The sequence below is a fragment of the Alternaria rosae genome (assembly GCF_020736505.1).
Source record: "Alternaria rosae strain MPI-PUGE-AT-0040 chromosome Unknown BKA58scaffold_2, whole genome shotgun sequence".
Classification (NCBI taxonomy): domain Eukaryota; kingdom Fungi; phylum Ascomycota; class Dothideomycetes; order Pleosporales; family Pleosporaceae; genus Alternaria; species Alternaria rosae.
In genome coordinates, this window is record NW_025763571.1 from 3,123,600 (window position 1) to 3,146,600 (window position 23,001).

Here is a 23,001-nt window from a genome sequence, read left to right on the forward strand (position 1 = left end):
CCGAGACGTTCGCGAGTATGAAAAGTGCCGCTACTCGGAAACATTCTGCTGTGACGTCAATGATGGAAAACCGTTAAAGAGGCCCACGCGTGGATGCCCCGCACCGTCCCCACCGGCTGCCAGTTGCCAGGAAAGATCATCACGATGTTCCGGCCAGGGAGAGCTTCAGACGCAAAGGGATAGAGTCGCAAGAAAATGGTTCAAGATATTCAGGGCGACGAAGACGAGTTGTCAGGCTTCGTTGGGCTACGCCTGGACCGTGACATAAGCTTTCGCGTTGCCTTCGCGTTCGCTTCTAAACCCTATCGCATCTTCCCCGACAAACTTTCCTAGAGCTAACAACTAATCCATTGACGCCGGACACTACGATGACCGTTGGGTTGCGTGCGAAACGCACATCCGCCGCGTGACCTGCTCTTGGCGAACCGCAAAAGCCGGATGACTACGCCTCTATAGCCACCCATAACGTCCGGAACTTTTCATGGATCAATGCTCGCTTCACAGCTTCATGCAACTTGAGGAGGCCGCTCTACGCTAATGCCGGGGTTACTTTTTCGCACAGTAGGCCACTGGTTTACGAAGCGTCGATAGCGCGCTTCACAAATTCACCTACTAGCCTATTTTGCGCAGTGTGTAAATGCGACTGGCTTATCTCCAAAGTCACGATGAATCGACGCTGATCTGTATTATTTGCCGATGGTGTTTCGCAAATTAGTGGCAGCAAATGGTCTGGTCGTATCCTGCATCCGACATGAGCCGTGAAGTCCCGGACAACCCTTCCGCCAATGAACCATGAGTACGTTTTGCAATAGTTGGCATTGCCTGCTCGGTCGCTTTGCCTGATGATCGTCAGGCATTGTGCGTATCAATTGTACCTTGCATCTATACCGAATGCCTCCGCGGCTTCCGGAAATCACAGTTGTCAAACGGCGGAAAAACTTTCGTCGGCATTTTGGCAATGGCACCGGTACGTTAGTAGCTCAAGCCTCGCATTCGCTTAAAAGAAGTGATATAAATGCGAGCATTCGAATTATATCTTATTATATCAGTGAGCTAGCCGTTGACTTGTGCTAAGGCAAGCAGTTTCGGTACAACCCTTATGTCGTTCATCTTGTCGTTGCCTGAAAAGGGTGCGCAAAACGCCCGTTTGGCCGCTTTCCCAAGTATTGACGATCTGCTACTAACCCCACAAGCTTTATCGGTTTCAGTGTCCAATGCTTTCCAGTACGGATATAGATGCGCAGCATTTATGCGGAGCTTGTACGGCTATGTGAGGCTGCAATGCGCTCTGGAGCTGGGTTCCGGTAACTACCGCTGTCCATGGACGCATCTCCTGTGGAGCTGCATCCTAGCTGCATGTGCAACTATATTCTTTCTCATCCCATGCCAGCAAGCTTTTTATTGCGAATGCAGGCCTTCCGGTAGATGAGCTGACAAGGGAACAACCCCAACAACATGCAAGATTGTATATGATGTCGTCGACGAGAACCGGGTAGCTGCAATGGTGCCGAGAGTAGACGAGACACCCTGTCCGTCATGAGGCGGGGCAGCCCCGGTACTCATAGTCGCTGATCAGGCGTACGCCGAGGTTGATGCATGGTTTTGGTGCTAGTCATGGCGACTGCCATGATATATGTACAGGTGGAGTGGGGCATGCTGTGCCTCTTAGCAATTGCCATCCTGATAGGAATGCTAGCGAGAGGAGCTGTCAACGGTTTTGTGGTCAGCGGAAGAATGTAAGGATAGGGCCGCTGTCACAAGCGCACTGTGGTATAGCGCGGCCTGAGCTAGTGCCTTCGCGTGTGGTAAGCGCAACCGAGATGCGCATCCTGGAGATTACCGCCAGGCTGACCTGAACAGCGCTGAGTCGCAAGTGATCCTTTGAGAATTGTGCGTGAATCGGCCGGCACTCGCATAGGCACTGGTGTGGCTCTTCTCGTAATCTCCACCTTGTACTGCACTGATCTGCGGACGATGCTGATCGTTGATCAGCTCTCGAGCGTGGCAGACTGCCGAGCAACAGCCGGAGCAGGTGACTTGAGGCCGCTGTGATGCGTGGAGCCGTGGGACAAGCCACACGCAAAGGGGAAAACGAGTCACATCTTAATCTTACAGCCGCGAGCCTCCGTGCCTCAAACGTGGATGGATCTACCGAAACACAACCCTGGCCCAAGTGGGCGATAGCTCCAAGGCGGGGGCAACAGACTTTACAGGAATGTTGCAGGTAGAAAGACGTAGGTTGCTTCTGCGCGTCAGCTCTGCAGTCGCGCGGACTTGATTCCTGCGTCTCGCAAAACGAAACAGTCCGCGTTGCTTTTTGATCACCGACGGCGCATCTGCACTTGTGGAGCTCCAGGTCGCACAAGTCGATCAGGTAAGAGCGGGCCGTGACGCTAGTCCGCGACAGGCGAAGCGTGCAAAACTACCCCTGCTGCCCGTTGGACACTGCTTGTGCAACACTTTTTCCTTCTGAGAGGCTACACAGCATGCGCCGAGTAGCGCCTGTATCTCGATCGCGGTCCGTAAGGGGACGTGTCCATTCGTGTAGGATGGTTTTGCGCCCAGGTGACTGCTTGTACTGTTGTCGGGATGTGGAGACGGACAGTCATCACATCTGGTGAGCGACGGGCGAGCTGCGCAAGCCGGCTCAACCACTATCCCCTTCATACCGGCGCTGACGTGGTGGCTCATTTGACGGGCGTGCTGTCGGCTAGATGTTTGCAATCCGCAGTTCGTTTGGTGCCAGGGTTCTAAATTGGGTAGGCGACTGAGGTGAGGACGTTTCCATCTCGTCTCGAATCATGGCCGTAGGTCGCAATCACTACGCTAAAGTTTGCGTCCAAATTCGGCCCACAGAGCAACTAGACTCGACAGCAGACGCTTCACTTGACCTCGCCCTAAGGTAGCTGTCGTTGAGTTGCGTTGATGTTATGCAAGGACGGCCCTTATTATTGCCTCCAATGTTCCACCCGTGGTGTCCGTCGCGCTGGAATCGACAGCGCATGACGAGGACTGTAGAGCCCTGGGCGTGTTTTCATCATATCGAATTGCAGTCAAGGGTGCCATGTGCCAGCGATGTGCGGTCGCGACAGAGACCAGGGTGCGTTTATTTGGTCGACGACCACATCTGCTTGAGTCGAGGCGTGAGTCAGGACGCGCAGACAGACTCGGACGCTGGCCGCCGACAATGCGACTGAGGTCAGTTGGCGATATCCACCATTGGCGTCACGGGCGAGCATGCGGCTATCCGTGTGGCATAATGTTGCAACTAACCTTGTAACGGACGGAGTGTTGCAGTAGTGGAGGTCAACGTCCATCAACAGCACATGTTGTACCGTACGAGTAAGATGCAGACGAGAGTCAGCCCTGTATGGTCTGATGCACGGGGCCCTCCTCCGACCACCCCAAGGAATCTGCTGCCCTGTTTGCGTTGTATCCAAGTACCTCGCGCGCAGATGAATGGAAATGGACGAGCATCGGAGCTGGCGCAGCGGGTGTTTCCTAGCAAAGTGCCGGGTTGACTCCGCAAGTGTGCAGACCCTGGGCAGGTGAAGGACGAGGAGCAACGGTCGTCGGGTGTCCAGGCACGGCGATTGGGCCATTCACGGCGTGTTGGTCACAGCACTGGCGCTGGACAAGGAGGCGGGATCACCCTGGCTGATGCGATGCTGGCTTGCTGGCTGCAGCTAGGCGTCAAGGCTAGTAGCTCCGCGTATGTATGTGCTTGCCTTTCCGCACGGAGCCAACGGCTGTACAAGACTGTCGCGTCTTGTTGCAAACGGGAGCGAAGGTAATCTAAGAGCACTGGAGCGTACCGTCAGACTGGCTCGCTGCCATGTCGAAGTTATAAAACTCTCCACGCTGCCCGCTGCATCCCCTTTGGACGCTCCGACCAATTCCTCACCCGCCCGACCAAGTAGACCTACCCTGCTGCTGCTCTTCTGCTCTGCTCCCCGACCAGTCCAGCACCATCCCACGCCCGCCAACAAGCTTTGATACCTCCGCCGGCCGCCTATCTTCTCCGCGTCACGCTTGTTTTTTTTGGCCTGCTTTTCTTCTTCCTACTTCAACTCCGTCTTCTCCTCTGCTTCCCCGCGAGCCCGTCGAGCTGCGCTCCGCACGGCAGTCTCGCCCTCATCTGCAAGAAGAAAGAGCTCCTGTCCGCCAGCCAATCAGCGCGCCCAAGCTGCCACCCCGCCTTCCTCGTCTCCCACGCCGCTGCAGCAGGCGCTACCCCCGCCGTACGACCGCGCCTTCCCCATTCGCCGATCCCCGCCAACATGTGCACCAAGGTCGTACACAAATATGGCTGCGGCCACGAGATTGCTGAGAAGGCGCCATGCGCGACGTCGAGAACAGCTCCTTGCGGCGTCTGCAACACCAAGACCGTCAAGCATGACGAGAAGTGTGATAGATGCGACCATTGAGACAGGTGCGTCCGACCCTCCCCAAACCCTACGCGTCACACGTGTCTAACCCCCCTCGCCGTATAGTATACTCCCGTCAAGTTGTTCGCACGATACCCCATCATGGCCAGCCAGTCGCACGCACCGAGCCCGCCTTCGCACTCGCGTTCCAAGCACCTCCTCCCTCCTAGCTCCCCGTCGCGCGACTCTCTGGCCCCGATACACAGCTAGCTCCCCATTGAGGCTCTAGCCCCAGGACTGCATTTCACGGCGTCACGGATTTCAAAAAAGTATTGGTCCCCTTTGGGTATTGTCTCTTAATTGGACTGTGGGTACTGCAAGTCCGGCGTTTTGGATACAGGCTGGTGTTGCGAGACATTTTCTTACTCGTGCCACTCGGCAGCTTTCTTACTACATGGATACCACGCTCTCCTAATCTCGTCACGCCATGCGCCAACGGCGAACCACACTGGTTCTCTCTTCTTATCTTGTCATTGTTATCACTATATTTATGTCTGCAGTCTCTGGCGCTCCGCGACGTTGGCGTGAGTGGAAACGGCCGGTATACGAGCAAGTCAATCAAACCCTAGGTACCCGAGACGGGCACCTCATCCTCTCTAGGATTGCTATAATTCATCTGTTGAGCCCATTCTTCTATTGCGCCGCCTCCGCGGATCTCGAGACCGTCGCGGCCCAATCAATCTGCGCTGATCTGCGGTACAGTATCACGCATGAGGAACGCATGCAATGCCGTTTTTCGCCAATCGCCCTGGCTTACGGCCTCCGCGATGCCATCAATCACATTTCGTGTAGCTGTCGAGCCACGTCGGCGAGTTGCGCCAATCAAGCGAGCCGCTTGTTTGCTCTGTATATTGGGTCTGACTCCCTTGTATATCAGCCCTGCACTAATACCCAGGTAAACGAGACGACATGGTCAAGGCACCGTCTGCCCTAAGCTCTTGATAGGACGCCCTCAATCAAGCTCCAGTTCTGTCATGCAGCACATGCTAGCATGCGCACCGGGCACAAGTCTCAACCTGGGAACAAGAGCGTCGTCGTCGTATGATGCTCGAAATATGGCTGTCTTATTACTCCTCCGATCATGCTGAGGGACGGGCCGTGGCATGTTCAACGCCGTAAGCTTAGAGGCGTCTGTCCCAGCCGTGCGACCACATCTATCTCAGCCTCCATGGCTGCCTGAAGACTCTTGCAATCAAGCAAGTCCAAGTAAGTGCGATGCTCTCATGTGACCAACTGCAAAGCCGCGGCCTGTGCAAACATGTATCCCGATCGCCAAATAACCGAGACTCTTGTATATTGGCACCTGATATGCGTCAAGCTCCGCACTGGTCATCTGCAGCCAACCGGGTAACGCGTCTTCTAGAAGGCATTCAGCCTGACCACCTTGACGGTTCAACCGAAGACTGAGCCACATAGACGCAGCAATAGCGTCCTCTGTCATGCGTGTGACTGTGCACCGGCCCCCTCAGGCTTTTCTCGCCACGCTGCTGAAGCTAGTGTTGTTGGGTGTATGGACAATCGAGAGCGCCGTGGCCCTCTTGAATTGGCATCTTCAGTCTAATTTAATCCCCTGTGGTAGGTGTTTTGCATCTACCAGTGCGGACCCTTGTGACTACCACTCCATCCCTTGCTCTTGATTCCGCGAGACATCACATGGTCGATCTGCAGCCAGGCGCTTGTACTAGTACGTGCAGCGACGCAAAGCGGCTCCTTTCGCTTCATCAATTAGACGAACTTCTCTCGGGTGTAGTCGCATCCTGTGCCAACTTGAGACAACACCGGCAGCGGGTCTCGCTATGGAAGTGTTGAGTCTAGTTGGCTCGGGGTCGGAGGAGTGACAGGGTGTTGATGCAGACGCGAATAGCTCATCACATCCGCACGTTTCGTGAAGAAATGAGATGCGCAAGCGATGACTTCGTTGTCAGGATGATGAGTGGTTCGACGGCTCGGCGTCGTTTGTGCGCTCGGCCCGGTAGTCGCTTCCTCATTCGGCCTCGGCAGCCGCGAGTTTCAATGTTCTGTCGTTAACCCCAACCTCCACTCCCCAGCCATGTCGATTGATATCAATTGGGACACCATCACAGGCGGTGCAGAAGGCTCCGCGCGTGCTGAGACAATACGCGCCTTCATTCACGACCGGTTCCAGCAGGTGACGCTGCCACGCTTCATCCGCTCAGTTCACGTGCACTCATTCGACTTCGGCAGCGTACCCCCGGAGATTGAGATTAAAGACATATGCGACCCACTACCAGACTTTTACGAGGATGATGAGGACTACCCAGACGAACAAGGGGACGGGCTAGAGGAAGGCGACACGCAGCATGACGCCAAGTCACGCGACTCCAGCAATCCGCCCAGTCGTTCACGAAAGGATAGCCATTCTAGGGAACGAGGCCGAGAGGGAGACTTGGAGGAACAGACTCCCATTCAGCACAGATTACGCCCTTTTCAACCTCTTCCTCGGCCATCCACGAAACGCACGTCATTGGCTCCCAACGAGTTAGGCAGCCCATTCTTTCATGGAGCACTAACGCCAGGCATCCCTGGTGGCACGTCCAATATGAACTACTTCCATCTACCTTTGAGTGCAGGTCTCTCTGGCGCTACTACGCCTCTCGCTGCTGTAGCTGGTGCGCAACTGCATAATTGGCTTGAGAACCCTCACGGTCGGCCAACTACGCCAACAAATATGCGTCTGCGGAACGCAGCATCCATGAATTCGCTAACCCTCACACCGCAATCTCACCCAGATCCAAGTTCAAGGCCCTCCTCCAGGCACCAACAGGACGAGGGAAAGAGGCCCTCCTTTGCCGGATCAGACGACGGTACTTCTCAGCACAGCTATGCGCGGACACCATCTGCGTCTCCTCACCGCATGCGTGAGAAGAGCCCTGATGATATCCAAGTTGTGACACATGTGCAATACTCCGGTGACATCAAGATGTCTCTGACAGCGGAAATTCTGTTGGATTACCCGATGCCAAGCTTTGTTGGCATTCCTCTGAAGCTAAACATCACCGGACTCACCTTTGATGGTGTTGCGATATTGGCATACATCAAGAAGCGGGCCCATTTCTGCTTCTTGTCACCAGATGACGCAGATGCTCTGGTCGGCGGCGAGACCGGCTTCAACGGTCTTCAAACAGACTCACAAGGCCAAAACCCGCGGCCCGTGCAACGACCCAAGATCGGAGGTCTACTGGAAAACATCAAAGTCGAAAGCGAGATAGGTGGCCAGGGCAGCGGAAAACAGGTCCTGAAGAATGTCGGGAAGGTGGAATCTTTCGTGCTGGAGCAGGTCAGGCGCATCTTTGAAGATGAATTCGTCTATCCAAGCTTCTGGACGTTCCTCGTTTAGAGCTCCGGAAATCGCTCCTCGTAAGGAGCGATTGTATGTATAATCGCATGCACTACACACTACATGCAAAGCCAGCCTGGCTCAGCAACGAAATGGCGATGTGACATTCCGCATCGGCATTTTCTACCGCCAACGGTGGATGGGATTCATTCGAGCACAGCATTCCAAACCCCTCCACTGTGGGCCTTAGCACACAGCATGCATGCGTACATTTTCGCGGTCACACAAAGGCGTTTTTCCCCACCCGAGTGACAACTAGTGTCTCACGGTAGCATAGAGCCTTGTAGCAAGCCTTTCCTTTGTGTTCACTGCAAGGGTCATACGGCAGACGTTCCGAGAACGTGGGTTACTTCCTGTCACGACGGGCATCCGCAGAAGCGATGAGGGACAGCATCTTGACAGCTATGTTACTGACAGCGGGTGTGACGGAATCAGGCCACGTTGGTACCTTCAGAACAGGGACGAGGACAAATGAAGCACTCTTTAGAGACGTTAGTGCGAGTGTAACCTGCCTGTCAAGATCACTACCCGTCGGCGTCGGCATCGGGCCCATACAGACAAGCCTCGCACCGCGGTTGTGTCCCGTCAACTAGCGCATTGCCCATCAACCTTGTCATCATGTGTGTTGATCATCGATGTCGCATCCTATCCCTCGTTTCCCGCCATTCCCACCTTCATTGTAATCGCCCTGGCTGCATGCGCCCTTTACTAGCATACAGCTATGCATTTCGCCAACGATATCTACATGCGATGTGGTGCAGTCAACCTCACCGGTCGTTGAACCGCCTTTGTAGCGACTGACCAGTGATATAGAAGCACGACAGATCAGACCCAACAGATTCCGTACAGAGTCTGCGCTTCTCTCAGACGGTCACATTGACGCAACACCTTATTGCGAGAGTACTGCAATGACCAATCCCAGTATGCCAACAATTCGCAATCTGGTAGCGCAATCTCACCACGTAAACTGAGATGAAATTCATGCCTCTCAACATCAAACACGGGCGCCTTCTAACGTCCTCGATCACATGCGACCTATTCTTGGACAATCACAAGATAGAGTTTCTATAACCCTTGGAGTAGATGACAACCATGTCGCATGCTTTGCGCAATATTACCGCACCTTGTGCCGTTATTGTCAAATATAGGCTCTTGGTATCATAGTACCGGCTGTGAACCGGCAAGGATTGTGGCGCTATGGCGTGTCTTGCATGGCGGGAATCGTGACCTTCGTCTACGACTGCTTTAGCCAAGCAAGCAACAGGACGTTCCAGCAAAGTTGTTTCGCGGTCTTTGACGATGATTGCTCGGACGTGTCTGGACTGCGACAGTAAAACAACAGAGGTCGTACAAGAACATTCTGAAGCGGAATGCCCATGCAATAATACAAAAACCATCTATACGTCCTCGTCTATGCATTCCCCGATGTTCTTAGCCTCCCCAAGACTTCACACCTCCCAGGATTGGCATAAGAATTCCTTCTGGGGGACGGCATAGGAGTCAGTTTGTATGATGCCATCACTGCTGTTCGGCCGTCTACAGGCTGATGTATTTGCTACTACACGGGAAAGTCGCAAGCCAACGATAGTGTCCATGACTAATGTGTTTGACATCCGATTAGGCCTCCAGACTTTTTGAAACTTGGATGATGTGCATGCACCGTGCCTGCTGGTTAGGCCTGCCGACAACGCCGCGCTCAAGCGAGGCTGGCTGACTGAGCGCGAATTGGCCAATGACGTACACCAATCCCCACATCGCGACCCCGCGCGTCATGATCCAACATGACGCAGGACGCGCCTGTGCGCCCTGAGGCTACTCGATCCACTCATGAGGCTGCGAAACTTCGTGCGCCATGCTCGCGTCACTCGAAATGCGCGGCTGCCTATGTTCAGCAACCGCAAACGCTACCAGTATGAGCGTTTGCCCTCGCCTACTTGTATACGCCTGTTGGAACTCCTGCCAGTGACAAGTAACGGTGTCATTCGTTGCTCGCTAAAGATGACTGAGCTCGAAGATGCGCCCTCCTTCAAAGCTCTGTCATACACATGGGGTAGTCCGCAAAATAGCTCAACAACAGGAACACCGAGTCATAATGCAGTAGGACGAGGACCTGCGTCGACCAACGAAGTGAACTCAACCCGCCAGCACACCATCATATGCGATGACTGCCTTCTGAAGGTCACCAGTAACCTTCGAGATGCATTGCAAATGCTCAGCAACGCCATCAACATGCCACACATGCCTAAAACACCGACCTACTACTGGATAGACTTTTTGTGCATGAATCAAGCAGACATTGAGGAGAGAAATGCTCAGGTTGCCCGTATGGGGGACGTGTTTAAGAAGGCCGATGGCGTTGTCGTATGGCTCGGCAAAGAAGACCAGTACACGCTGGATGCTCTTACCACCATGCGGAGGGTAGCAGCTATCCCTGAGAAATACTGGCCGCTAGTTCCTTACACATCCTTCTATAATTCCGGAGAGAGCCAGCTAGTATCCTCTACCGGTCTCACCTTCTACAACTGGCTAGGGTTCATAGTCCTCATCAACCGCCCATGGTTCAAGAGGGCTTGGGTGAGTTTGCAACGAATAGCTACATGCACGGCCGACGACTGATATCATCAGGTCGTTCAAGAGATCGCACTTGGCAAATCAGCTCTGGTAGTCTGTGGTACCAAAGTCTTTCCTTGGGAGATTCTATCCAAAACGCTCTCTTTCGTCAAGCTTACGAGGTGGTATCATCATCTCCATGCAGACAAATTGAAGCATGTAAAAGAGCTACGGAACCATCCTGGCATCTACACGCACATTCTCAAGTCGAAGCTAGCTGTCGGCATCAGCCCTCTATATCTCAATGATACTCGGCTGTTCGCATCGTCACTGACCAAGGATAACGGTCAAGCGATCAAGCAACCGTCGTTCCGGAACCTGCTCGACAAGCACCGCTTTTCAGAGTCTTCAGATCCCAGGGACAAGGTGTATGCCTTTCTCGGCTTGGCCAACAGGAACATGTCTCCATTTCGTACGGAGCCTAACGCACTTACACCGGACTACAATCTAAGTGTGCAAGAGGTCTTCACTCAAACTACAGTGGTACTCATGTCATCCTACAAGAACCTTTCGTGGTTGTCACACGTGGAAGACGCCTCACAAAGACGGATATCAGGGTTACCATCCTGGGTGCCCGACTTGAGCGTACCGCTTCAACCTTACCCGCTTCGTTACCGTGGTCCCGCGTACTGGCATGCTGCCGGAAATCGCGCCTGGCGTCCGGATGTAGCAAACATGAAAAGAGGGCTACTCCCGGTCCGAGGACATCGTTTAGATCAGATCGATCAGACCTCGCTGCTTGTCGACGAATCGGAAGACCCTCCAGCTGTGTGGGCAAGCATCGTGAACCTAGCTCTTGCACTTGACTTACCCTACCCCGACCCTGGTGCAACTGGCAAGGCGCCATCGCGTGTCGAAGTACTGTGGCGAACGTTGACTACCGACATCTACAACCACACGTATCCAGCTCCCTTAGAAACCGGTCAATTATTCATTGACTATATTCTAAACCTTCAGATCCGGCATCGCTTGACTCCGTGGTCCAGCGCCGACGATTTCCAACCCCACCATTCGCCATTAACAGAGTCTGTATATCCGGATTGGCGCAGACTCCTTGAGCTGGAACCACCGGACTCGCCGTACAGCTTCGACTCGTACCATAAGCGCTTAATTGCCGTGGTAGAGAGTATGTTCAACGGCACATACTCGCCAATCGGGCTTGCGCAGCTACAGCACGAGATCGATCAAAGCGCAGGCCGACAGCGAAGACTGTTCAAAACACGCAGAGGGTTCATGGGCACTGGAGCAAGATCGCTGCGGGTAGGCGACGAAGTCTGGGTGCTGTATCGTGGCGGTCTTCCCTTTGTGCTGCGCCCCATGCCCAATGGCTATTATCGCCTTGTCGGAGAGTCATTTGTGTACGGAGTAATGCACGGCGAGGCTCTGAGGATGGATCTTTGGCGAGAGAATATTGTTCTTGAGTAGGATGCTTGGGTCGGTGACATTGGAAACAAAACGTTCAGCCACTCGACCTGTTCATGTGCTTTTCGCCGCCATAGCAGCTGCGCTTCGCCCTTTCTATTGCCCTCTCGCTTCGCACTACAGATCTCACCGAATCCTGTAACAACTATCTCTCCTCAAGGATGATTCATCACACGCACACAAAGTACTTCTCCTGCAACACAGCATGCAATCTTCCAAAAACACCTCCATGCCACGTCCTGAAATCATCCCATTCTTCGGTGGGCATACAAGAAGCCATCATGTTCAGCCATCCACCCACTATCAGATCCGCGTAGTTTGCCTTTTCACCCTCCAAGAAAGGACCCTCTTTATGAACCATGAACAGATCCGCCAGTGACTTCAGCGCCGCCTTGAACGCTACTTTGAGTTGCTCTTTAGCCTCGCCTTGAATGCAGATACTGTCCCAAGAATCCAAGTGAGCACGCTTGCACATCTGCGCCTTCACGGCATCCGCCGTCTCAGGATTGAAGGGCATATATTGAGCCACAAGCATCACATGAGCAGAAAACGTGGCGTCAACGTGGGTGTTGAACTTTGCATACGCCTCGTTCTTGGCCCCCTCGTTCAGTGTGAGGGGCGCGAAGAACATGGTGTCTTTGTTCGGACTCTCGTAGTCAAGCCCAGTGTGGGTGGAGTCTCGAGGAAACAAGCAGCCACCGGAGCCGGAAAACGTGTCTTCGAGGTAGTTGGCGATGTCGAAACTGTCTCCGATGATCTTGTCTGCGGACGGGTCTTGTAGCATTGGTAGGGTGTAGTAGTCGGACCCATCGTCTAGCTTACGTGTGGCTGGACAATTGAGTCCCTTGCGGACGGTGGAGATGTCGAGGAGATCGACCCATGTTGTTTTGAAAGGTACCCCCTTGAAGCTTAAGGCGAGGCGGGCTTTGGAGGGGTTGGGTGCGTAGGAGCGGGGCTGTATAGGGGAGGAAATGTCGTAGAAGACGAGGGGTTTGGAGTCCGTCATTTTGGCAGTAGTTATTTGTTTAAGAGTACAGCTGCTGTGTTTTGAAGACAAGTGAGAGTGGTGGTGTGAACTTGGTAGTTGTGTTGTGGAAGAGATGCAGGTAGGCCATGCAGGTAAGACTAAAGTAGCTTGGTGGGCTGCGGGGTGATACCTAGGAACTAGACGAGTCGTGCTAAATCGCATCCAAATCTGGTAGCTTTCTTGGCCCAATGCTTTTTTCCCATACGCTCATGAACTTGATGAACTTGTTCTCTTCGTTTGCTCTCGCAATGACAGCTACGATAGCATCGACCTTGTGCTCATACATCACCTTGTCCACTCCTTCCACAGCGGCCCAGTCTTTACAGATCTTGAGAATCTTCGTGGTCTCCTCTGCACTCAATGACATTTCTTGCGCTTTCAGCAAGCCATTCTAGTTGGGGCAGAACACTAATATCATCCATGAGATCATCGACGTTGGTTCCTCCTTCGACCAACCAATCTACTGGCGGAGTGATAAAGACTGGATATACTACACGCACCCCGGATGTCCGAACTAAGTCGATGACGCTCTGGTAGTCGTTCACCTGCCTGAGCTTCAGCATAAGGCGTCCGGGCAATCCAAGAACAGCCATAAGCCACATTCAAGATACTTACACTTTGTTCATTGTACCCTGGAACGTCTCTGCGGGCTTTTAACGGAAGCCGCCAGAGTTCAATGTCAACGAACCCTATGGTAATCCCGTCCAGTTGTTTTGCATCGCTTCCACGAGAGAAGGTCTATCTGCATTGGTTTGCTGCAACAAAACATCGCTAAGTAGCGTAAGGTCTAAGGGTGACTTTGCCATGCCGCCTGCTGTATCGAAAGAAGCAGCTACTTGCCGTACACTTTCCATGCTGACTGCGCCGAGTGTTAGTCTGAGGGCATAAAGCGCTACTCAACTGGCGAGCGAAGTCAAAGAACCAGAGGTCTCGATGCCTAGAGAGATCGGACTGAATCCGGCTGCGACTCCCATTGCAGATAAAGTGGAAGAGCCTCTAGCCGCCCGTTATCTGTCAGTCTTGCACGCGCATCAGTTAGCCGTTAGGTGCTTACCGCATCGATGATAGCTGCGTTCTTCGATATCTTTGTATTCGTGAAAGCGAATGGTCCAACTATAGTTGGCATTCCCAAGGAACTGTTGGTATTGAAGGCATCCTGGAGATTTAATGTCACCTACATCAGCTCGGAGTCCGAGTGCGTACCTTCACGATGATTGGTATTCCATGCAAAGGGCCCCGAACCTTGCCATTCTTTCTTTCATCGTCAAGAGCTCGTGCGATCTCGGTCACGTTCGATGAAACACAGATGATCGCGCGTAGTTTGTCGTTGTATTTCTAAATGTGCTGTCGATATTCCTCAACAATCTGTACGCTAGTAAATTGTCCCTTGCTTCAAGAGTTGTTGGAGATCGCTCGCGGTGGCAGAGAACGGGTCAAACAAGCATTGAGACATGGTAGATATTTTTTACGATGGCTAAGCGCAGGTGGGGATTGCATCAGAAGTATTTCGAAAGAGCTGGGTGCTTAACGTACGTTCAGCGCGCAGCTACTGCGATCTCAAGGAACTATGCACGAATGCTCACGTGAATTGTCCAGGGTAGGTACAGTTCTAGTCGTCTTGCGTTACCGGACATTCTCTAATAGTAAGTAAAGGCTAACGTGGGTTACATGCTTCACGCGTCTAGTGATGACTAACACGGCGAATGGCTGGCTCGGCACCGGTTCTTGTCCTCGTCATAGGCCAGCCGAGCGCTCACGCGCGCAATGGGTGTCGCATTCCCTACGAGTGCAATGCGTGCAGCGAGGGTATATATGCCACGGCCTTTCGACTAGCAGCAGACAAGACAACTAAATGCACCATGTCGGCCATGCTGCGTGCAAACGCTTTGGACTCCCTCGACGTCGAGTACGACAACGAGCTTCCTGGCTATGACGAGGCTATGCCAGCCCCTGCCTACGGCGCACACGACACGCCCCTCGCTACCTACTGTCTTCGCCAGTATGATCGCAAGATACAGATGCTCGCCGCCCACGATGCGCCCGTCGCTCCCTCGTACCGAATTACAACCAACAGCTTCCGCGTCTTCTCCAAGAAGCCGGAGATGGAGGTGCTCCATACTTGGCAGGACATGCGACAGCGCAACATAGCCGCACTGTCCTATGACAACGACGGAGGCTTCCCCTGGCGGCCCCGCGCGCATTTCGATTACACCGCGGAAGATGGCTTGTGTACGCGGTATAGGATGGAGTCGTTGAACTTTGAGGATTGGAGTTTCACCATCGACGACAAGACGTACGTCTGGGCACTCGACATGCGGCCGATTGCACTGGTCCTGAGTGACAAGGACTCTGCCAAGGTCATTGCGCGCTTTGTGTTTTCAGAAAAGGGCGTGCTGGCACTGAGGGGCGAGGCGGTTGGTGACTTGACCATGTATCGCGACGGACTGACACTGGCGCCAGGCGGCATGGACAAGGTGGTCTGCGGCGTCATGATTGTCGCCACCTTTTTCAAAAGAATGGGTAGGAACTACACGAACCCGAAGACGAATGGGCTGGGGAGGGTAGGGTCTGTGGGCAGAGAGATGCCGCTACCGTCGCTGCATCGGGGCTCGACAGCAGGCTACTCGAGTTTGGGCAACTGGGCAGGATAGCATTCAGGTAGCCGAAGGTTGGATATTACGTGGTACAATGCAGATATTAGCTGACCGAAAGATGCGAAAGCTACCATATTGCTGTGCCTGTGCCACGCGTGGAAGGGCCGAGGAAGCACCTAATGACTAGACGTGTGTCGATCTGGGGCATGTGTACCAGAGCATCGGCAACGGCGTCATGAGGCTAGAAAACGGCGTGACAGCACTGGCGCACTACTCGAGACAGCGGCGCGGACCGGGTAACGAGTGCTAGCAACCACCTAACAGCCGTTGTGATGTTGATGTTTCGACGTGATGGTTTATTTCTTCATGCCGGTGGCTGCATGCCAGTCATGCCAGTCATGCCAGTCGTGCCTCGGAGGCGACGCAGGACGCTTAACCCCCTATGCGCGCCCGACGCGGGCGAAGGTTCTGGATCGCACCGACTCGAGCCAATCCGGCGATCAAAAGAGCAGGTGGAGACGGGCCCGTCCAAGACGACAAGGCCATCCCCGCTTGCCAAGTGGCTCGAACTCGTGTTTGCTGGTGGAGAGTCGACGCCGCGAGGGCTCCCCAAACACGACAGCAGACAGCGTGGTGATGCTGAGTGTGGCTGACAGCAGTGCGTGTCTGGATGGCACGCCTCTGCACAGCGCAATCTGCTCTGTTCATGCAGCGCCGTGGGCAGGCCTGCAAGCTGTGGCGAACCCAAGCCTCCGCCTGGGCCTGGAGCAATCAGCCCATGTTCAACGTTCGAGGCGTCTAGCCCAAAGGGACCAACGCCTAATCTCTCCCCGGGAGGCCCGCCCTCTGCCCTTTTCCACCACCGCGGACGCGACTGCGACGTGCACCGAGCCGCCGCCGCCGAGCTGCTCGTCCAGCTTCCCACTCATCGCCAGCGCCCGCCCGAGCACCAGCTCGTCCTCTCTTTTCGCCAATTCACTGCTCGTAATCGTTCGCCCGGGACCTGCGGCCAAAAGCAATATATACCCTGTAGCACCAGAGGCCGACGCACCTGTTCGAGCTGCTTCGGGCCTAGCAGCCTTGGTCGTGCTTTCACTCCACCTCGCCTGCGCGCCTGCCCTCTGCGAGCCGCCCCAGATTGAATCGAGATCCTGTACTGATCGTCCACGATACGCCTGGAAAACTCCGACGCCGCCCGCTGCGAGGAATGGGACTCGCACATGCCCCTCTGCCTACCCACAACACCCGCCCTTCGCGTCTGTCAGCTTGCCGGTACCGCTTGGACAGCTGAGTGAGATCCGCCCCGGCTGCGCATTCTCCCACCGTCCCCGGGCTGCGTTGCTCCCCTCAAAGCACGTCGACAGAATAGCCTGCGACTCTTCGCAGAGCCATGGTCAAGATGCGGATTCCCATCCGCGAACAGTTGGGATGTCTGGTTCTGCTGGCTTCCATGATAGGCCTGGCTGTCATGGCCGTTGCAACATGGGTACATATTGACGCTGTATACTCGTCTATGCTGGTACTGACTTTGCCAGCTCACCAACCACAACTTCGTGCTCAACATCCGCTCGACTCGCCTGACGCTGACAGCTTCGCTCAAAGCCGCCCAGCTCTCCTCGAACCTGAACCTCATGCAAATCATCTCCCAGCAGGCTGCGAACCGCCTCTCCCCGCAAGCCGCCCTCAATCGCTACTACGACGGCAACAACTCGGACGCCAACTGGGCCCGAGTCGAGGAGGACTACGATGCCATCTTCTCTGGTGACATGCGGACCCGTGTGGCCGTCCAGGCCCAGATATACCCCTTCAATTCCTCCGACCGCTCCCTCTTCAGCCGGACCGCACTGAGCATGATGGACGTTGTGCTGCCCATAGTAAAACCCAACGGCGAGAATGCGACACTAGGCGACAACGAGTACGGCTTCATTCCTCAACTCTACCCCAAGTTCTCTGTCGAGACGATTCCCTACAATGACACCGTCAACACCTACAGGGCACACTATGAAGGCAGGACCATCGACAACACGAGCTACCTCTTCTCCGGGCCCTACCGCGTCAACGAAACCCTCAGCTTGGTGTCTGTCACCATACCCATCATCAACAACACATCCAACATCGACACCCTAGGATGGCTGACGGCTGTACTGGATGCGTCGCTTATCACCACTGTTGTCGACGCGACCGAGGGTCTGGACAATAGTGGTCTTACCCTACTGTTCGGGCCGGACAACGCCACGAATACGTTCCCTCCAGGATATCTGTACGATGCCGCTACCCCCAACGCTCCCGAGAACGTACAGGTTCGCTACCTCGCTCCGCCAACACAGCGAGCAAAGGTCCAACGGCATGGTCAATACGATACCTCTCTCAGTCCACCTCCATTCGACTGGACACGATATCCCGCCATTCGCAAGGGTTTCACCAAACCTACCGGCGCCACCAACAACGCTGGCAGCATCATCTCTACCAACAACGAGCATGGCGACGATGTTGCTGTTGGGTACGCTGTCGTTACCAGTCCCATGGTCGACTGGATGATTGTGGTAGAGCAGACCCACGATGAGGTTTGGGGACCCATCTACCACCTCCGTAACGTCATTCTCGCCTGTGTGTTTGGCACAATGGGTGCAATGCTACTCCTGGCGTTTCCCGTGGCACACTTCTCCAGTCAGCCCATCCGAAGGTTACGCGACGCTACCAAAAAGACAGTGGCGCCTCACGTGTTTGAGGACGACGACTTCAGTTCGCAAAACGATGGCGCCAACGACAGTTCGGAAGACGCGGCCCTCGCCCGCAAAGAGGGCTTCTTTGGTCAGATCATACATTACCGGAGAAACGCAAAACTCAACCGAGCAGAGAAGAAGGAAGCCGAGCGACGGAGACAGTTTCGTATCCCAGGCAAAGTCAAGGACCGCAAACACTTCATCCACGATGAACTCACGGATCTGACGACGACCTTCAACGAGATGACGGATGAATTGATGATGCAATATGAGAAGCTGGAAGAGCGCGTGGCACAAAGAACAGCTGAACTCGAACAGAGCAAGAAGGCGGCAGAGGCGGCTAACGAGAGCAAGACGCTGTTCATTGCGAACATCTCGCACGAGTTGAAGACCCCACTCAACGGTATTCTGGGCATGTGCGCCGTGTGCATGTCGGAAGACGATCCAAACAAGCTGAGACGGTCGCTAGGCATCATCTACAAGAGTGGAGACTTGCTACTCAATCTACTGACAGATCTCTTGACGTTTAGCAAGAACCAGGTCGGTCAGCAGCTCAGTCTTGACGAGAAAGAGTTCCGGCTACGGGACATCAGCTCTCAAGTCTTGGCCATTTTCGAAAAGCAAGCAAGAGAGGGCGGCATCAAGCTCGCTGTCGAATTCGAGGGACCATACGAAAACAACCTGGACGACAGCGGACGGCCCAACGAGCTCCGCGACCTCGGCCCTTTCGGGCTTGGTCGACTCAAGGATATGGTCTTGTACGGCGACCAACATCGGATACTCCAGGTGGTCATCAACTTGGTATCCAACAGTCTCAAGTTTACGCCACAGGGTGGTTCTGTCACGCTTACGATCCGTTGTCCTGGAGAGGCACACATGTCAGACAGTCGCAAGGCGTCTCTGCAGTCACGCCAAAGCTCAACGCGCAACTCGAAAACTCGCGTAAGAGCCTCTGCGTCAGAGGTAGGATCCATCTCAGTCAACACGCCCGAAAACAACTACGGAACTGCCAACGTCATCAACGTAATGGGCAAGGGAGATGCCTTCTCCCGCTACATGGCTCAGGAGCGAGCCGCAACACCGCCACCGGGACGGTGGTTGTCTTTCGAGTTCGAGGTCGAGGACACTGGCCCAGGTATTCCCGACAATCTACATGCCAAGATTTTCGAGCCTTTCGTCCAAGGCGACTTGGGTCTAAGCAAGAAGTTTGGTGGCACCGGTCTTGGCCTGAGTATCGTCTCGCAGCTGGCTGGTTTGATGAAGGGCACGATTGGTCTCAAGAGTGAGGTCGGCCACGGAAGCGTCTTCACTATGGTAATACCGTTGAAGCACCTTACAAGTCGGGCCGACAGTACAGCCAGCTCCAGAAACGTGAACCTGGAAACCGGGACACCGCGCCGCAGCTTATCGATCGACGAGCCGCCGCGAGGTCGCTCACATGATGACGCGCTTTCGGCCCGCTCGATTCAGTCCGCTACAAGTGGCCCGATCGTCGCTGGGAACACCGCCGCTACTGCTCCGTCCGGACCAGTTGCATTCGACACAGATACCCAGCCTCGTCTCGTCGGTCTTAGTCAGCCTTTCTTCGCTTCGAATGCGCCATTAGAATCACCAAACTCGCAGGTTGCAGCTATGAAGCGTGTTGAAGCCGAAGCTACCAAACGTGGAGACAAGGTCAAGGTGCTCGTCGCCGAAGACAACAAGACAAACCAAGAGGTCGTGCTGCGCATGTTGAAGCTCGAAGACGTGTACGATGTTACTGTCGCAAAGGACGGCCAGGAAGCGCTCGACTTGGTCATGGAAAGTATGGAACGTCAAGCTCCCTACAATCTCATCTTCATGGATGTCCAAATGCCCAACCTGGATGGGTTGCAATCAACGCGACTCATCCGACAGTCTGGTTTCTCGGCCCCCATTGTCGCGCTGACAGCTTACGCGGAGGAGAGTAACGTGAAGGTATTTGATCTCTGTTCTGATCTCGCTACTATCGTACTAATTTGTCACAGGAATGCCTTGACTCAGGCATGGACTTTTTCCTCTCGAAACCTATCCGCCGACCCGCCCTCAAACACGTTCTCAAAACATACTGTCCTACAATTCCAGAAGAAGAGTCGGATACAACGCCACCGGGTTCTGCGGTCTTGACGCCAAAGCCAAAGCCAAATGGTGTAGCGGTGAAGCCCGCCCCACCAGCGGGTTCTACGGCGCCATTTACCATCGTCTCGGGTACGAGCGACAACCGGCGTACCGATGAATCACCTGCCATATCACCCATGACCTCGCCCGCAGCGTAGCGGTAGTGGTATCCTATCCTGCTACGCTCTTATCTGATCTTTCTCGCTGGATCGGATATGCCCATCCAGCGACACTCTGTCTACGAAGTTCCTTGTAATGTCTCAAGCACGATACCACTTAATCGCTACTTTTCTAATCTCGTTTGCGATACCTTAGTTTTCCATTTTCTTTTGCAGCAACTGTACATAGCAAGCATGGCGCTGGTCGGGTACAGGTCGATTTCCTTTTCTCTTCTACTAGTCATAAAACATCTGGGTGTGCGTTTTGGCGTCTACTCCTTGGCTTGCAAACGCCGGAGCCTCCTTATTCTTGGACTTGTTTCTTTGGAGAGATTCTGATCTGTGGTCGCCCTGAAGGGTATTTTCTTGGTGTTGATGTACGGGGCGATAAGACTTCCCGCGGGGTCCTTTACTAGGCAACAAAATATTTGGTGGGGATCTGGGATGAATCAATTGAACTTGTCCTGCAACGCCGTTTTGGCTGTTGCGTATCACGTATACTGTTTAAACTGCTTGTTTGTGAAAACACTGTCCTTGCCATATTTGGCGATAGGTGGGATGATTTTAAAGAACGGAAGATGCTCCTGCATTCTCGCGCGAAACAAGGGAAAGAGAGATGATTTGACTTTGTCTTTGTGTTTATCAGGAAAGCTAGTGAAGCATGGTAGAGGCCCCGAGTATTACGTCCGCTAGCCAAGTGTACCCTTTTGTGCCTCCGCATCTCATACAAGAAAAAACCGAACAAGGCTAGAGACTACATCAAGACAAAGTCATGCAAAGTGGGTGACCTAACGTGGATGTAGGCTCCAGGGTGTCCAGTCTTTTCCCTTAGACTGACGTGTCCGCTCAAACATGCTGGGCGCTGATTACTACCTAGATGTGACCGGAGCTGTCACGCAGGAAATCCGAGCTGACCTCAAAAAGAGCCCTCCAGATCGGAATCTTCATCAAGAAGTGTGTAGTAGTCGGCAAACGGGTTAGAAACACTCCTCTTGGGACCTTCCAAGCCAGCCAAAGCCTTCATAAACGCCTCGTCTTTCAAGTTCTCTTGTTCCGAATCATCCATGAGGTCGTCGTCAACAATGTCGTTGTCAATTTGGGAGGAGTTCTCGATAAACGCCATCCAAGAGTCCACGTAGGAGTTAGAGCGACGGCCCTCCAGACGCTGGTCTTTTCGCACCTTCTTTGTCCACTTTGCCTGCCAATCTTCCGGCGCAAGTGCGTAGTAGTCCGAGACGTTGTACTCTGCGCGCTGGCTCTTCTCCCAAGCAACTACAGTGACTATGGCACCCTCATTCATCAACACGTTGACAACGCGACGTGAGCGCTCCAAGGCCGGTGTACAGTAGATGCGAGCACCATCCCATTTGAGCTTGATCGTCAGGTGGAAACCCCTCTTGACACGCACGTCCAAGAGCTTTTCGAAATGGTGCTGGAAGATGTCTTGGCCCTTCTTGCTCTGAATAGAGTGTTTCAATCGGTCCTCGTCTTGGATGTAAGCATCCTCCGCCAAGGAGAGCTCCAGGCGGCGGATGTGGTCGACAGGTTTGACACTGAGGTGGAAGTGATCTTCCGACAACAAGTCGGTGAGACCATCGAGGTGATCAGCATCCAACTGACGGGCGTTCATATTGCGATAGTATGCTTTGGCGACTTCCTTTGCGACGTCCTTTCCAACATACTGGTGCTGGACCCAGAACGGAAGCTCCTGCCAATGGAAACAGCGACGGGTATTTCGCCCACAGGGTACGGACCAAGGCGCCGAGTTGATATTGGCTCGCCCACGACGGTCAGTCGACGCGACGGAAAGCGGGACACTTGTAGTGTTCGAAGTCTTCTCGTACAAGGTCACGTCATCGAAGACCAGCCTGTGCATGGGCTCATTCCCGACGTAGTCGTAGACCATCTCGCGGAGCTCTGGTGGTAGAGTGGCGTGGAACTTGTCGACGAAGTTGCGGCACAGCTTCTCAGTGACGATGCGGCTGAGGTGTTGACAGTCCTTGCCTACTGTCGTTCGCTTGGTCTCGAGCTCTGCAACCTTGTTCTTGAACTTATCAAGCCTGCGTGGGATTTTAGATATAGAACCTTGTGCGATCGCCCAAAAACAAGACTCACTCGGTCTGGATGGAAATCTCTTCTGCGAGAAGCCTGTAAGGTGTGAGTAATCGTTTATAGCGATCGGTGTTGTAATCACTGACCTTGACAGCTCTGCCTTGGCTGCTTCAAGCGTAGGCCCATCGCTGCGGAAAGGCTTTGCAGTCTCCATGCTGAGTTGCTGAGAATGTTTTCTGTGGAAGTATCGGAGGTCGTAGGCGTGGAATAACGGAAATCAGGGCCTGCGCTAATAGCGCGCTAACGCGATACTGCTGGTGTCACGAGAAGGGACAAAGCTTTGAGACACTGGACAGTCATGACGTTCGCATTGTTGATGGAGCGAAAAGACATGAGTAGGACGGTGACCGTGCTGTCAATGGTCTCTCCGGATTTGGTTTCGCGCGCGCGTCTATGGTCTAGAATCTTGTGTCGGCCCATCGTCGTCTTCAACT

General features: G+C 54.0%; 8 protein-coding genes across 8 annotated transcripts; 4 read left to right on the plus strand and 4 right to left on the minus strand.

Annotated features, from left to right (window-relative positions):
- Positions 1-3,266: 3,266 nt before the first annotated feature.
- BKA58DRAFT_377633 (uncharacterized protein) lies at positions 3,267-3,735 on the minus strand (the record flags this gene model as incomplete). Its single annotated transcript, XM_046169632.1, is given in 4 exon segments — positions 3,267-3,317; positions 3,330-3,331; positions 3,405-3,407; positions 3,422-3,735. Coding segments are annotated over 4 exon segments (235 nt in total), but the record flags the coding sequence as incomplete, so codon positions are not given.
- A 26-nt stretch (positions 3,736-3,761) lies between these two features.
- Positions 3,762-4,514, minus strand: BKA58DRAFT_377634 (uncharacterized protein). Its single transcript, XM_046169633.1, has one exon. It carries the CDS (start codon positions 4,422-4,424, stop codon positions 4,173-4,175), a length of 252 nt encoding a protein of 83 aa, XP_046029451.1. The 5' UTR covers positions 4,425-4,514; the 3' UTR covers positions 3,762-4,172.
- Positions 4,515-6,320: 1,806 nt separating this feature from the next.
- Positions 6,321-7,975, plus strand: BKA58DRAFT_99078 (mitochondrial distribution and morphology protein 12). Its single transcript, XM_046176340.1, has one exon. It carries the CDS (start codon positions 6,478-6,480, stop codon positions 7,783-7,785), a length of 1,308 nt encoding a protein of 435 aa, XP_046029452.1. The 5' UTR covers positions 6,321-6,477; the 3' UTR covers positions 7,786-7,975.
- A 1,616-nt stretch (positions 7,976-9,591) lies between these two features.
- BKA58DRAFT_99099 (heterokaryon incompatibility protein-domain-containing protein) lies at positions 9,592-11,903 on the plus strand. The gene is made up of 2 exons (XM_046176341.1): positions 9,592-10,359; positions 10,411-11,903. Exons 1-2 carry the CDS (start codon positions 9,613-9,615, stop codon positions 11,818-11,820), a joined length of 2,157 nt encoding a protein of 718 aa, XP_046029453.1. The 5' UTR covers positions 9,592-9,612; the 3' UTR covers positions 11,821-11,903.
- Positions 11,904-13,003, minus strand: BKA58DRAFT_99100 (uncharacterized protein). The gene has a single exon (XM_046176342.1). It carries the CDS (start codon positions 12,821-12,823, stop codon positions 11,987-11,989), a length of 837 nt encoding a protein of 278 aa, XP_046029454.1. The 5' UTR covers positions 12,824-13,003; the 3' UTR covers positions 11,904-11,986.
- A 1,412-nt stretch (positions 13,004-14,415) lies between these two features.
- On the plus strand, positions 14,416-15,559 carry BKA58DRAFT_377642 (uncharacterized protein). The gene has a single exon (XM_046169634.1). The coding sequence runs from the start codon at positions 14,548-14,550 to the stop codon at positions 15,493-15,495; it is 948 nt and encodes a 315-aa protein (XP_046029455.1). The 5' UTR covers positions 14,416-14,547; the 3' UTR covers positions 15,496-15,559.
- Positions 15,560-16,704: 1,145 nt separating this feature from the next.
- On the plus strand, positions 16,705-20,643 carry BKA58DRAFT_99129 (uncharacterized protein). The gene is made up of 3 exons (XM_046176344.1): positions 16,705-16,924; positions 16,974-20,117; positions 20,168-20,643. The coding sequence occupies exons 1-3, from the start codon at positions 16,829-16,831 to the stop codon at positions 20,453-20,455; spliced, it is 3,528 nt and encodes a 1,175-aa protein (XP_046029456.1). The 5' UTR covers positions 16,705-16,828; the 3' UTR covers positions 20,456-20,643.
- Positions 20,644-21,273: 630 nt separating this feature from the next.
- On the minus strand, positions 21,274-22,968 carry BKA58DRAFT_99174 (uncharacterized protein). The gene is made up of 2 exons (XM_046176347.1): positions 22,654-22,968; positions 21,274-22,603 (listed from the first exon to the last, which is right to left on the minus strand). The coding sequence occupies exons 1-2, from the start codon at positions 22,691-22,693 to the stop codon at positions 21,372-21,374; spliced, it is 1,272 nt and encodes a 423-aa protein (XP_046029457.1). The 5' UTR covers positions 22,694-22,968; the 3' UTR covers positions 21,274-21,371.
- Positions 22,969-23,001: the final 33 nt, after the last annotated feature.

Bases quoted from the DNA above. Each gene is read 5' to 3' on its own strand.
- BKA58DRAFT_377642 (XM_046169634.1), top strand. From the start codon at position 14,548: ATGGCTGGCTCGGCACCGGTTCTTGTCCTCGTCATAGGCCAGCCGAGC.
- BKA58DRAFT_377634 (XM_046169633.1), bottom strand. From the start codon at position 4,424: ATGGTCGCATCTATCACACTTCTCGTCATGCTTGACGGTCTTGGTGTT.
- BKA58DRAFT_99100 (XM_046176342.1), bottom strand. From the start codon at position 12,823: ATGACGGACTCCAAACCCCTCGTCTTCTACGACATTTCCTCCCCTATA.
- BKA58DRAFT_99078 (XM_046176340.1), top strand. From the start codon at position 6,478: ATGTCGATTGATATCAATTGGGACACCATCACAGGCGGTGCAGAAGGC.
- BKA58DRAFT_99099 (XM_046176341.1), top strand. From the start codon at position 9,613: ATGAGGCTGCGAAACTTCGTGCGCCATGCTCGCGTCACTCGAAATGCG. The intron at 10,360-10,410 runs GTGAGTTTGCAA...TGATATCATCAG, and splicing joins CATGGTTCAAGAGGGCTTGG to GTCGTTCAAGAGATCGCACT.
- BKA58DRAFT_99129 (XM_046176344.1), top strand. From the start codon at position 16,829: ATGGTCAAGATGCGGATTCCCATCCGCGAACAGTTGGGATGTCTGGTT. The intron at 16,925-16,973 runs GTACATATTGAC...TGACTTTGCCAG, and splicing joins TCATGGCCGTTGCAACATGG to CTCACCAACCACAACTTCGT. The intron at 20,118-20,167 runs GTATTTGATCTC...AATTTGTCACAG, and splicing joins CGGAGGAGAGTAACGTGAAG to GAATGCCTTGACTCAGGCAT.
- BKA58DRAFT_99174 (XM_046176347.1), bottom strand. From the start codon at position 22,693: ATGGGCCTACGCTTGAAGCAGCCAAGGCAGAGCTGTCAAG. The intron at 22,604-22,653 runs GTCAGTGATTAC...CACACCTTACAG, and splicing joins GCCAAGGCAGAGCTGTCAAG to GCTTCTCGCAGAAGAGATTT.